Source organism: Rhipicephalus microplus, chromosome 3 (genome assembly GCF_043290135.1).
Source record: "Rhipicephalus microplus isolate Deutch F79 chromosome 3, USDA_Rmic, whole genome shotgun sequence".
Taxonomy (NCBI): Eukaryota; Metazoa; Arthropoda; class Arachnida; order Ixodida; family Ixodidae; genus Rhipicephalus; species Rhipicephalus microplus.
Genome location: NC_134702.1, coordinates 269,046,675 through 269,060,952, shown reverse-complemented (window position 1 = coordinate 269,060,952; position 14,278 = coordinate 269,046,675). Strand labels below are relative to the sequence as shown.

Genomic DNA, 14,278 nt, shown 5'->3' with positions numbered 1-14,278 from the left:
TCGCAAAGTTCGAGGCGGCGACGGCGAGGCCTCAGGCCAGTGCCAGTGCGGCTGTGTGCCGGAAGGCAATACAGGAAGCATGGCTAGCGGGCTAGGGACTCAATACCTAGGGAAATTGTGGGTTTCATAGCAAACTGTGGGTTGCAAACTGTGGGAAATTGTGAGTTTCATTGTGGGGCGGAGCGGCTGCATTTTGCAGGGGCGTTGCGCGACTATTGCATAAGTAACTTTTTTCTTCGCAATTACTTACGTAGTCGAGAAGAAGGAGGGGGTTCTTTATTTCAGATTTTATGGTATATAACATGCGTGTGCAGCAGGAACTGCTTTAAGAACAGCGGGCGTGGCAGTTGAACGCCATTAGCTTGCCGCTTTTGGTTGAATCGTGAATATAAGCTGAGATTCTTTGGTCTCGAATATAGGTCGATAGCTGATTATAAACGACATTTTCGGAAAAAGAAAGGCCGACCTGTATTCGAATAAACACGTAATGTAGACTGAGTGACAAAGTGACACTAATGTTATATAAAGTGACATAAAGAGTCAACAACAAAACTACGTCCTAAGGTCCACAATGTCTACGCTGAATTCGCCGGTTAGTGTAAAAGGTTTGTGCTTGTAGGTGTGTTTCATATTGTTCTGTCACAATTATGACTAATATTAGTCTATTGCTAAACCTTTTTTTTTGTAATATGCTTTGATTGATGGGTACTTAAATGCTGGTGTTCTTACGTTGTTGTGCCCTTTTATTTTATTCTGGTTAACAGCCTCTTGTTAACCTTTTACACAGTGCTGTACCATACCGTAATGAACAAGCCTCAGTCCTAGGGTGCTTGGCTCCCCTAAAGTTTTTGTCCTCTCAGAGTAGGCTGTAACAGATAGCGGAGGGGAGCTTGCCCCACCCCCTCAAACCACAGTAGCATTTTCCCTCACGTAAGCTGCACTAGCCCCGCCCTATCTCTACACCCCTAGACAAAATCCTGCCAACACCCTTGTGTAACACACACACGATGTTACATTGAGCTAGAAGGTCGCCAGTTCGGTCTCTGCCGGCAACAAGTTGCCATTTTGTTCACTTTACTTTCTTTGCATCTATACCAGAATTACTGCAAAATACTTAAAAACGATACAGTTAACGACCTTCCTTCGCTTTGTTGTCTATTGGTTTTCATTGAGGTTGAGTCAAACAAAGGAACGAGCCCTTAAAAATTTTCTTCATCCTCCATTGGGCTAAAAAATTACACTTATCTCCCCGTTGTCACGACGCAGAAAGAGCTGAAGTCAGATATAAGAGAGCTCACTTTAATTATATGAAACGCACTAAAAAAGAAGACTGGGCAAGAACTTCACCTTCTTTTCGTGCTGCGTGAGCTCTTCTCTACAGGTTGAATGCGGCACCCTAAAGTGAACTTTAGGTAGTATGCGAAGCAGGCATGAATCGACTTAAAATTCTGCAATGGAGCGCTCTTCATTAATCTCTGTAGAGGTTCATAGTTGCGCACACAACTGCTTTGCGATCCCCTGTCTAAGCCACACTCATGCTCATATCTTCATTCATACTACTATACTGTGCGTGTGAAAAAGGAGTATGCATCTTCATTATATAGAGCAGCGCAGCACTGCTAGCGGTCTCCATTCATACCAGAGCACACGCCAGAATGGAGCAAGCGCTCAACCGCAGAGCCATTTAGTGAATGCTCGGAGTACTAGCTAGGCTACGGAAAACAAAGGACAAGCTCTGACTGTAAGCTGCTTCGCATCTAAAAATTTGTTATATGGTCGCCATGTTGAAAAATGTAGAAGTCAGTGTGTTGAAAGCCCTGAAAATGAAAGGCCAAGCTACAAGCAAATGGCACTGCATACTGACAGTGGCTAACAGTGGCGAGAACAGTTGCTGGCTGCCGAGTGATCTGCCAAGTGGTATAGCGCGTCGACATTCTTATACGTGCCAAGTACCTTCTGCGTTATAGCTGGTAAATTCAAGAATCTACTCACACACAGCGCATGTATTCTTATCGGAAGGTTGTAAAATAAACTGGAAGCTTTCCAGATACTCGAGCGCAGTTTGTGCAAGGCGCATGCGTAAAGGACGGTAACCCAGAAAATGAAAAAAGTGCGCGTGGCAGATATCGCATACAAGCACAGCACATCAAAAGAAGCACCATTATTGCCAGCAGCAGAAAATGATAGACCTGCCTGACGATAGAGAAATGACTTGGAGCGGATGTGAAACTCCCAGAGTTGGACTTTCTCGTACAGCGGGTCGTCGCAGTCCAGCGGCGCAGCCGGCCGGAGTCGGAAGTCGGTCACATCTCGGACTGTGCTGCGCTCATTCTCTTCAGGTGTGTGACTGACGCCCTTAAAGGAACGAAAGTCGTGCTCACCACTCAACAGCTCCATTGCCTCATGCACCAAGTCGAAATCCAAGGGCCTGTGTCAGGGGAAGGAGAACACTTGTGGGACATTCCGAGCAGCTGCACTTCACAAGTCAGTTGAACACATGCCTGACCAGTACAATGAAGTGATGGCATGCTTGACCGCACAGGACTGAGAGATCACTCAAGTCAAGGTACGATTGGCTCGCATCGAAGGCGTAACTGATAAGCATAAATCAAGTCTAAGAAGCCATGTTAATGACCTTGAGCAGTACGGACACAGGCAAAACCTTGAGATACGTGAACTTTCATGCAACTATAACAAAAATTTGCTATATGTGCTCAATGATCTTGGAGTATATCTCTTATTCTAGCCCCTCTGAGTGAACCAGATATCAAGAGCATACAGCGTCTTGCTGCCTAAAACGGTCGTGTTCTCCCGTTAAAATCGGGTTTGTAATCAGGAAAACAAAAGAAAACCGATCACAGAAAGAGAAGCAACAATTACGAGCATCAGTCTGTAGTGCGCTTCTGTGATAATCTGACCCCGCAGAACAATCATGTGCTTTGGTTGACACACACAAAGGATTCTGAAATAGGATATCGCTAGGTATGGCAGAGACTGAGGCGGGAAAATGCTGGTGCGTAAGGGACCTGGTGAGCCAGTTTTGAGAGTGTCAAACGAGTCTGACCTTCCGGTGTTCACAAATGCTCAGCTAGAAATGACTAATTGGGTTAGCCGGACCTTGCAAGCTAAAAGGTTTTGCTCAGACGTTCCTCTTGGATGCAAACGCCGCCAGATTACGATACAGTACGATAATCATTGATAACTATTCACCCAATGATGCCTATTACAGTGCAGCAGAATTTCATGCAAGTGTGTTGTGCTCAGTCAGTGGTTTGAGCAGCTCTTGCTTTCGATCTTTTGCTTAAATACAGGGAGTCAAAGTAACAAAACTGATGAAGCCACAATGCATCTTGACTCATGCCGGCATACTTGCCTTTACTGAAGCCTTGTTCATTTGTCAACAAAGCACCATTAGTGGGAGCCGAAACGTCTTTTTCTGTGTGTTTTTAACTTTTCCCATTGGTCGGCACAGTGCCTCTTCATTTTTTGCCTTTAACACAAACATGGTTCAGTGAATGTGAGAACGTCATGAAAATTGATGGATTTGTCTCTATGTGGAAAGAACAGAGTTAGTGGTGGCGTCTCACTGCACATCAGAAATACCATGCATTGCAATCTGTTAAAAGACACATGTTCACTTCATCATGAATTACAAACATGTAACTAGTGTCATATTATCACTATTATTTCAGCAATCATTAGATTCAGGTTCAGTTCCAGAGGACTGGTGGATCGGGCATGTTGTCTTCGTCTTCAAGAAAGGTAATCGGATCCTCCTAACAATTACCCTCCCATATCCATCACCAGTGTCTGTTGCAAAATAATGGAGCATACAGAGTACTCTGAAGTAGCGCGTTTCTTCTCTACTAATAATTTTTCCATCCCAATCAGCATGGTTTTCGTCCCGGCCATTCTTGTGAAACCCAACTAGCCCTTTCCCTGCATGAAATTCATTCTCACCTTGATAATAATATCCTCATTGATGTCATAATCCTTGATTTCGAAAAAGCATTTGATAAGGTTTCCTATCGTCACTTACTGCTTAAACTTTCCCGTCTGAACTTAGACCCCTCCGTGCTGAACTGGATTCGTGAATTTCTAATCCATCGCCAACAGCTTGTTGTCCCTAACTCTTGCGAATCTCCCCTTTCTTCCATTCAGTCGTAGCGTTGCACAAAGTACTGTACTAGGTCCCCTCCTCTTTTCAGTTTACATTATCGACTAGCCACGTAACATCACCTCTACTGTTAGACTATTCGCCTATAATTGCGTGTTGTATCAGCTTGTAAATAATTCCTCACATTCTTCTGTTTTACAGTCAGATCTTAACACTATACAGTAATGGTGTGAGGAGTGGTTAATGTTGCTAAATGTTAACAAAATTTTCCTAATGACTTTTCATCGTCGTAATAACTACATCGCTAACACTTACTTTCTAAACAACTAACTCATAGCCGCTACCAACACTGCCAAATATTTAGGTATTCATATCTCATCTGATCTAACATAGACTTTACACATCATTAGCATCACTAACTCAGCTAATCGAGCTCTTTGATACCTACATCGTAACCTTGCATCGGCACCTGCTGCTACTAAACTAATAGCTTATAAAACACTCATCAGGCCTAAACTGGAGTATGCTAATGCCATTTTTGATCCTCATCAAGCTAACCTTTCCACTATGCTCGAATCCATTCAGAAGCGTGCTTCGAGATTTATTATCTCAAATTACTCAAATAACATAAGTGTGTCAGCAGTCAAACACCAGCTTAATCTTTCTCATCTTGCCTCTCGCTGTAAAATTTCATGCTTGTGCTTGTATCACAAGTTTTTCATTCTTTTCCACCAGGCAATGCATTCATCAGACCTGCACATTGGACATCACGACATTATCACTCCAATGCAGTACGTATATCCCGTACGCCCCAAAAACAAAAACCTTCCAGAAAACATTTTCCTTCAGACAGCACATGACTGGAACGACCTGCCCGCCCACATCGCCATGCCATCTCAGTTCGATCAATTTAAAAACGCCGTAAAAAGCCATATTTTATCTTTATAATTATGATCCACTGCTGTTTTTGTATATTTTTTATTGTTTATGCCAATTTGCTCCCTTTTTTTGTTTCATCTGTTATGTTTTTTTTTGCCCACACCTCATGTAATGTCCCTCAGGACCCTTGAAGTACTAATAAACTAATAAACTAAACTAAACAGACTGTAGAGGTGAATGCCCCACTTTGGCAAAGTAAATAATTTTGTTCTGTGAACAGACAATGTACTTGATGATAAAACTAGAAACAGAAAACCTGTCATGGTAACCAGGGCCTTTCAATATCGATATGCAGTCCGATACGTCTTCTAAAAGAAGTCTTCTTGACGTAATGTCCTGATATAATTATTCTGAGATCATCAATGTTCCTACTCGTAATACTGCTAACAGTTCAACTGCAATAAATCAGTGTTTCACCGATCTTTTGCCTTGTGGTGTGCATCCTGCCGTTATGGTATCTGTATTGTAGAATAACAGAAAGGTGGGCTAGTTTGTTAGAGTTTATAATGAATTGAATGGGGCAGCGTTAAGACAAATACACGAACGAAAAAAGACACGACAAGTTCTGAGTGCAGCGCTTGTCGTGTCTTTTGTCGTTTGTGTATTTGTCTTAATTCTGCCCCATTCAATTCATTATGGTATCTGATTTGATTGATCATTTACCTTTTTTCATTTTAATTCCGAATATTATGACGTCACCTAAAACATCGGCAGTCTTCTATAACCTAAACACAAACATTAGTTACCCAAATAAATAACCCAAACATTAGTTACACGGTTTCATATAAAATTTTCTAAAAGTATACAATAAAGCATTTTCGTTGGTTAGCTATGCTAAATTTAAAATGTCTAGAAAACCTTATAGATAAGGATTTGCAAAAAAGAATTGTTAGCAAAAGTAAACCTTACGCTGACTTCATAAAAGATAGAGACTCAAGTCTTGAGGTTTCTACGCAAATGTGTAATAAACTATCATCTGATATTTGAAATGCGAAAGAGGACTTCTGTACAATCCGACTGAGCCTATAGGGGCCGCTTGGAAAGCCGCGCGCAGCGCCACTTGTGGTGCTGTTGGCACGCAACATTGACAATGATAATATGTGGGGTTTAACGTCTCAAAACCACCATATGATTATGAGAATTCCGTTTCGTCTTTCGCTTCACCTTGTAAGGTAGCTCACGGTCACGTCTGCCTCTTTGACATCTCTCTCATTAACTACAACCTCTTGCATTGTTTATGTTGCTTTCCGAAACGCACATCCATCGCTACAGAATAGGTGAAGCTTAGTTTTTCACCCTGTAGTTCTGCTACTCTTCGCCCTGCATCATTTCTTCCTAACATGCAGATTGTTTACCAATCAAAGAAAAAGACTTCTGGATGAGCCACTCCGAAGAATGTGATTCAATTTATCACTTCCGAGGATTTTCCCTTTGGGGTTATAGCAGTAGGTTTTAGCCAATGGAGCTTATGCGATGACTAATGGGATTTACTATGCCAGAAGAAACGAATTTAATGCTAAGGCTATTCTTTAATGCTAAGCTTATTCTATTTAATGCTAAGCTTATTCTTCACCAACATTAGTGTTTCTCTTTGTGAATTAAGCTAACTACTTGTTTCGAAAACGATCTATTGCTAAGCATTTTGAGATAAGCTACAAACTTCTTTACATAACAAGGCACTAACAATTTTATGGCCGATCCCCCAAGGTGGGGTGCCTGTTTGACATGGGCCAACCAATCATTCAAAGTCTTAGCTTGATCCTACCACGTTCCCATAGCATTGCTGGGTGAATAGTCGTGTTTACAATATAATATACTACAAAACTCAGTTCACCCCTTAATCTTTTTTGTTACTACATCTATTCAAGTTGATCACCTGTGATCGACGCTTTGGATAGTCGATTTTAGCATGTTAAATTTTTTCTCGTGCACCCAGAACTTTCTAGTAGTTAGTCCAACCACTTAACTTTCATCATCAATTGGAATTCGCGCGTTTGGGCAACATGGTGATTTTTGACAGACCTTTGCGGGAACCAATGTGCATGTATTGCTGGAAAAGTGCACTGGGCTGGCAAACTTGAAAAAAGTGCGTGCGCCTTGTGATTATGCTGCAGCAGCAAAATCAAAGTTCTGTGACAAAAGGAACCTTTGCATGCCAAGTATTGAATTAAAGTGTCAGCTTAGCGATTTGATAGTCTTTAACAAAAATAATTGCCTGAAATTTATGCCAGCTATTCAATACACAGCTGTTGCTAGGAGCCATGAAAAATTTATTCTACAAAAATATTTTCGATGGTCCGCCACTTGTTTAACTTGTCAAGATGACATTCCAGCCATTCTAGATGCATTGCTTTTGCTTATATCATTACATCAGACACAGGGTCGCATATAGTGCTACTAGTCGCTCCTAAAACCCAACATTCACACGCACATTGGTGCGAACCAACACTGCAAAACACATGCGCCGCTCGAAACTGTCTTTAAACACCACCTGAATTGAGTGAGGAAGAGCTTAAAGTTTGAGGATGACAACACCTCAGCTTCAAGTGACGATGTTTTGGGTCAGCTTTAGGCACCAACAGCCATTCATGGGTTTGTATTGTTTATGACCTCAAGTTGTCTCCTCCGCCTCCTCAAGTGTGTAGCTGCTGACCTTTGTGCACTATCTTATAGCTACTCTGGTTACATGTGAGTGTGAGGTCCACATTTCGCTAGGGCATGGTGTGCTGGCGCCTGCTGCAGAGTTTCTCCTAACGACAAGAAAGTTCTTAAAGCACATCACGGCCCTGACTACGGATCAGCGTGAAACATTTTAGAACTACATGCGATATTGTTCTTTTTGTAACACGATGTGCAAAATGCTAATATGTTTGTATGCATATATAGAAATGCCAACTTAAGCGGAGGGAGGTGGCTCACCGAAAGAGGTGACGCTAGACGAAATAGTGAAGTTCATTAGACATCTAATTTATAGAGGGATTATTCACAGGCATCCATCTATATTGGAACACTTGGAGGCTCTTATGCCAAGAAAACAAATATTTACTCAGAAATGTGTACAATTTCACTTGTGTCTCACGAAAAACCAGGCAGTGCTTGACCGCATGGTTCAAGCAACGCAGCAGCACCTCGGTTCAGATCTTTTTTTTGTCTAAGTGAAGTAGAAACATTTATTATTCTTTATGCTGTTCCTGGGTCATTTTTCTTCAAAATGTATAGTCTGAATTTTTTTTACTTTGAATATTTTTCACATATAGTATTTTTCATTGCACTATTTACTAGCTGGCAACCAAAAATTACACATTTATCACATTTTTATTCATTCCAAAATATTTTTTTTCTCTATAACATGTGTTTTTAGGAAAGAGCTTTTATTTGCACAAAATTTGACATGCTACGATGCGTGCTGGAGTAAGTTTAGAACTGGCAAAAACGATATTCCCGAGATATATAAAAAATAACCATTTTCGAACAGTAATGAAAGAGTTAATTGAAGGGTAGATGGCGAGTTGATAATTAATAAGGTCCATTAAAGCATTCCATCAGCCTTGAGCTGAATTAAAATGCCTAGCATAATTTTATTTTTTCACCAGCTCTATAGCAGCAGGAACATCACAAAGATAATTTCACCTGCAGAGGTGGTGTTTGAGACCAGTTCAAGCATTCAGTGGCAGAATGAGAAACAGCAGAGGGAGCGAGAACCAAATGCTTTTTAGGTCTCACAACTGTGATCCAATTATTAAGCTGCCCAATATAGCAGAGATAAGTCGAAAAACAGTAAAACGTCATTCCCGCAGGACACGAGGTGTACTTTTGATGCAATTGACTATGCAGCAGTTCATGATTCCAATAAACTACGTGCTAGTGGGCACTGAGAGAGCATTTGGTTATGCTCGGGCTCTCAACGACTGTCTGCTCTGACGACCGTGGGGTGGCGCGCCAGTCACCGTGCCTATATCACACTATTCACCAACAGAATAACCCCGTGTAATAAATAGACAAACTTTGTAGGTTGAATTTGCGTGCCTGTGAAACTTTTGGGAAATTTTGAAATGTTTGTGCAAGCGCCCGAAAAAAAGAAGGAGGACTACAAGAAGGCTCGCCTTCTTGTAGTCCTCCTTCGACTACAAGAAGGCTCGCCTTCTTGTAGTCGAAGGTGATCTGCTTGGTTCCGCTTACGACAGCGGCCGCTGGCTCGGCACAGCGGCCGCTGCCCCAGCATTTTTCTTACTGGTTGCATTAGGTTGCGATCTATGGCGTGTTTCGGGTGGCTTAGTCCTTGCTATGCCTAGCGTGTGCATTGTCAGACCGTGCCGCACAACTTAAAGTGGAAGCAACGTTCATGACTGCATTACGTCACCGCAATCGAGACAGTATGATACCGCGTACCTCAGTCAACGATGGCTTTGCAAGCATCACTGTGTTGCCATGTTTTGTCGACGACAGGGACTTTTCATTGGCTGACTTAAAGTGATGTCAGCTGTACAGCTGAGTGGCGAATCGAAATTGTGTTTCTATGGCTATTAAATGAACCAGGACGACGAAACGAGTCGAGGTATATATCTCTACCCTGTTTCCCATACTAGCGCTGTTTTTCAATCTCAGCATGTACGAACAAGCTTACCGTAACAGGCATTTTTCAACACATCAATCTCTGAAGAACATCAACAGACCCAATGATACTTTGTGCATAAAGTAGCTAATGTATTTCAATGCTTCAAATATGCCAATTGCTGCACATTGTTGTGCTGCTGTTTTTGTTCGAGACTGTCTATGATGCGTACTATAGGTGAACAAGTCATACAGCCGACCAGTTTACCTGCCTATAGCAGACATGGCATGGAAATTTTTATTCTAATACATGGATGCTTTCGCTGTCGCCGTTCTTCCGTATAACATCCTCCACGCATCATACATTTTTTTTTACCCACGTTTAAGCGTGAGTGAGCCGTCAGCAGGAGTGACAAATGCAAGTGAAGCAGAAATGAAAAAAAAAAGCCATCTGTCTCCGTTTTGCGCAAGGCGCATGTGTGTCCTTGCATGCATGGCCCCCTTTCGATGGTATTCAAGCAAAACGCCCCGCTCATCTTTAAGAAGAACGATCATTAGAAGGGGTGTCGAACGAGCAGCCACGGCCGGTCATGAAGCAGCAGATTATGAACTTTATTATAGTCTTGAGGGGGGAATGGGAAAGTCCCTTTACACGGGAGGAGCGGTCACGAGCAGCTTCCTTGTCAGGACGAGCACGCAGCAAACATTAACTTTTACTTCAAGCCAGCAGTCCTCGCGATCAATGGCGCGCCTGTTATCTCGGCAAGCATCACAGGCAGCTCGTATTTAACCCAAGATCGGGCTACAGGTGGCGCCACCGTCACCATGTCAGTGTGGTTAGACGGCCGGCTGCGTGCGTATAAATGTACGCAGCAGCGCTACTTAGATGCGAAGCAGCTCATGACGGGGGCTTTCAGCAGTAATCAACGTCCATCTCTTGGTGTGCGGCGTCCACATCCCCACTGTGCATGCGCACCCCTCTCCCTCTTCTCTTCACTCCCCCTCGCTCTCCCGAGTCTGTGGCAAAGGCAACGAAACGCTTCCTCAATACACATGATCACTTCGTAGCCGTTGATCGTCGGTCTTACGGCATTCTACAACTCCGTGACACAAGCCAAATGTCTTTAGTTAGCACAGGATCACGTTCGATGTCTCTGGCGTGTGCGTTGAGCGACCGGCTGTTTAGCAGTGCTATAGTAAAGTTTATTTCAGGCTCAATGTCTTCTCGGAAAACACAGAGGTAATGAAGAGTAATGGTGCCAAGACCATGGCTGTCCAGGCGCTTGAATCTGTCCACCATTTTTTTGTGGTAGAAGCTATGGTCGCCCGCAGTTTTTGTGGCTTTTTGTGGTGGCAGCGTCAGTCAAATAGAGGTTCTGAATGTTGGTGCACCTGATTAAGGCGATGCAGACGGGTTTCTGTGGGTGACATTTACCATCTACCCTTTGCTTCACATCCACAAATAATACTCTTTAGCGGGAGGTGGTGTAATTTCTTTGTGATCAGTGTGAGCCGAATAAAATGCTTGCCAAATGTTACTATTACCTGTGAGAAAAACCCGATCTGCTATTTAAATGAAAGCACACACGAATTATACGTACAAAAGACGAGCACGGACAACTGTCACAGCTGGACACCTCAAGCGCGTTTGTCAAACAGAGAGATGCAAGAAATAAACACACAAGTATGCACAAGACGAGCGTGAACAAATATCACAATTCCGACTTCTTTGTGTGTGAGCAGCGTGTTCCTTAGGTGAGCCTGGCTGCGGCAGCTAGCAAAGTGACCTTCATGCTTTCTTGAACCACTGTAACTTCGAAGCAAACTTTTGGTGGTAGCACAAGAGGTACAAAGCACCAGAATTCTGAGATAAGCACAGGTGCTAGTTAGTGAACGACCACCCCAGGTAGCATCTATACGCATTTGACCATGCCATGTGGAGACGAGCACGCATCATAACGCATGGGGTGGCACGGGGCGACGACTTTTTGAGCAAGTGTGCCGAATGCACGCTTCTCGCTACTCATGACGAAAACATGCTAAGGTCCCTGAGCTCTGACGACTACCAACGGTAAATGGCACATATTGCTTGCCACTAGCACCCATGAAAAGGTACACTTCATGGCGTAGTGGTTAGCACCGCGCGCTGCGGATCGAAAGGTCACTGATTCAACGCCCTGCTGGGGAAAGCTTTTTCTCATTTTTTTAACACAAAAGTGTTTTATGCCGGGGTCCACAACAACTCCGATGGCGTACTTCCGTCACGAAAGTGACGTTGAAAAATATATGCTAAGAGATTGCAAAGAAAAAATCAGAAGGGAAACATCTGTCATGCAGAATCGAACCAGCAACTTCACGATTCTGAGCTCGTGATGCTAACGACTACGCCACAAAGCGTACGGTGTCTGGAGTGCTAACAGTAAGCCATTTATGTAACCATTCATTTGCCAGTCCTCAGAGCTTCAAAACTTTAGCGCAGTTTCGTTATCAGTGACGAGATGGCGTCATGGTCTCACGTTTGATGTGCTCTCAAAGTCACCACCTCGTTGAAGCACTGCCCCCACAGTCCCACAGAGCATAGTCTCTCCTGCGCGCTTGCTTACCAGACTCGGTGACTCGGGAGAAGAGCAAGGTCACTTCACAAGCTGCCATGCCCGCATTTATGAAAGAAGTGCACTGCAGACACACGGCACAGAAAGAATTGTGACAGTTGTTATACCGCGCTCGTCCTGTGTATGCTAACTTCGTGCGTGCTTTCTGCTTGAGGTGTGTGCTGCAAGTTTCGAGCTGCTTGCTGTTTCTAATAAGACTTTGCAAGTTGTTGCTGTTGCTGAAACAATGCACAATAAACGCTCAACTACCTCTGTAAAGACATGCATCACTTTCATGTTACACCAATTCTATATAGAATGTATCGTGTCTTTAAAAAAAGCAGACAGTCATGTTGACTGGAGCTGCACAAACTAAACCAAAACAGCCCCAGCGGTTTATTTCCAGCATCTTTAAAGCGAGCGATATGAAAGGAGGGAAAGGGAACGCATGAAGGAAAGACTCAGTGTGATGTATAAACACTGATAATCTGCAATCTGATACATCTCCTCTTCCTGATACAATATAAAAAAAGAACAAGTCTAGGAAATTTGGCGGAGGTTGGTGCCGTAATGTAATTGTTGGGATTCCATGCGTTGCCTCGTTGACCTTCGTTTACCTGAAGAGTTGAAAGAGTTGACACCTCTGTGGTCAGCCCATGGCATTGTAGTAGTGGAGTTCGCCATGCCTTAGTCACTGTGCGTTTGCTCTCCTGGTGTATTGCAGTCCTGTCTTTCATCCGGCTTGAACACATTACCCGGGGTTACTGCATCGCGTTGATCCTCGCTTGCATCGTTTCCTGGTATGTGCAGAAGAGGTTGCCTGTTTCCACTCAGTATACGCTGGTCTTCAGTTTTCACCATATACGACCTTGGTGCGGCTTGCCTACTTACTGTGGCTGTGCGTGACCAGTCTCCATTATGAATGCGCACCAACATTATCCTCTGGAGCGGTGGTTGTGCCTTGCCCCTTAAAGACTGGCGATGCTTTTTCACGGGAATTCCGGGATCGTCTTGGTATTGGGGCAGGGTCGTGCCCAAATACCAAGCTACCTTGCAGCTACCTTGCAGTAGCTCGCCTTGAGAGCAATCATCTTCTGGAGCGGATGACCTATAGGCTAAAAGACGCAACCAAAAGTCACCGTGGGAGTCATTGGTCTTCTTTATGATGTGCTTAACATTTGGACCCCTTTTTCTGCCAGTCCATTTGACTGTGGGAACTCTGGACTCGATGTGATATGCTGAAAGTCATATTTTATGGTGAACTGTCGGAACTCTTGCAATCCAAACTACCACCCATTGTCAGTACATACTAATACTGAGATGCCGTACCGTGAGAAAATGGCAAATATTTTATCACAACTTCTTTGGCTGTTGTGCCACTTAGCTCTTCAACGTCAGGAAAATTGGAGTAGGCTTCGTATACGATGATATAGGAGGCTTCACCGAACTGGCAAAGATTGATTGCCACTAGGTGCCATGGCTTGTCCAGAATTGGCTGCAAGAGGAAGGACTCACTCGGCTGCTTATATGCATACCTCTGGCAAGCACTGCACCCCCAAATGAAGGAATCAATAGTACTGCTGAGTCCAGGCCAAAATACTAATCTGTGTGCTCTCACCTTGCATTTATTTAGTCCAAGGTGTCCGTCGTGAATTCCTGCTGGCCGTCGTGAATTCCTGAAAGAATTTCTCCTCTCATTGCTTTAGGTATGACCACTTTGCAGCCCTTGAGTAACACTCCTTCTACTACCGACAGTTCTCCGGCAAAGGCTTGAGTTCGCCTTTGACTGTGTCACCGCGTGATATTTGTTCTTTCACCTTTCTCAAATACGGGTCGTTTTTGATTTTCTTCTACAGCCGTGCTTTCATGGGCATGCTTACGATACCAGTGATGACCTCTGTCACATGGATTTATATGTGTTTCAGGGCATTCGATGACTGTGATGGCACAGGTGTCCACCAAGACACGTCCACTAGGACCAGGTTCTTGCCAGGCACATACTGGAAAGTGTATTCATATAGTAAAGGCCTGATGAAAAAACGCTAAAATTGTGGTGGCATGTCTCCAATGCCTTTTGAGA

The 14,278-nt window shown here is 43.6% G+C and overlaps 1 protein-coding gene and 1 long non-coding RNA gene across 3 annotated transcripts in view; one reads left to right on the top strand and one right to left on the bottom strand.

Moving 5' to 3' along the window:
- LOC119168092 (tRNA pseudouridine synthase-like 1) overlaps nt 1-14,278 on the bottom strand; it is a 219,908-nt gene that overhangs the window by 88,478 nt on the left and 117,152 nt on the right. For both annotated transcript variants that reach the window (XR_005109425.2, XM_037419513.2), the window contains exon 5: nt 2,194-2,428. Coding sequence is in view for 1 of the 2 variants with exons in the window: in XM_037419513.2 (XP_037275410.1) it covers nt 2,194-2,428 (235 nt within the window). In the remaining variant the exon portion in view is untranslated. The remainder of the gene's footprint in view (nt 1-2,193; nt 2,429-14,278) is intronic.
- LOC142804256 (uncharacterized) lies at nt 177-5,004 on the top strand. The gene is made up of 3 exons (XR_012894549.1): nt 177-223; nt 3,693-3,762; nt 4,853-5,004. It is a non-coding gene; the product is annotated as an uncharacterized LOC142804256 (long non-coding RNA).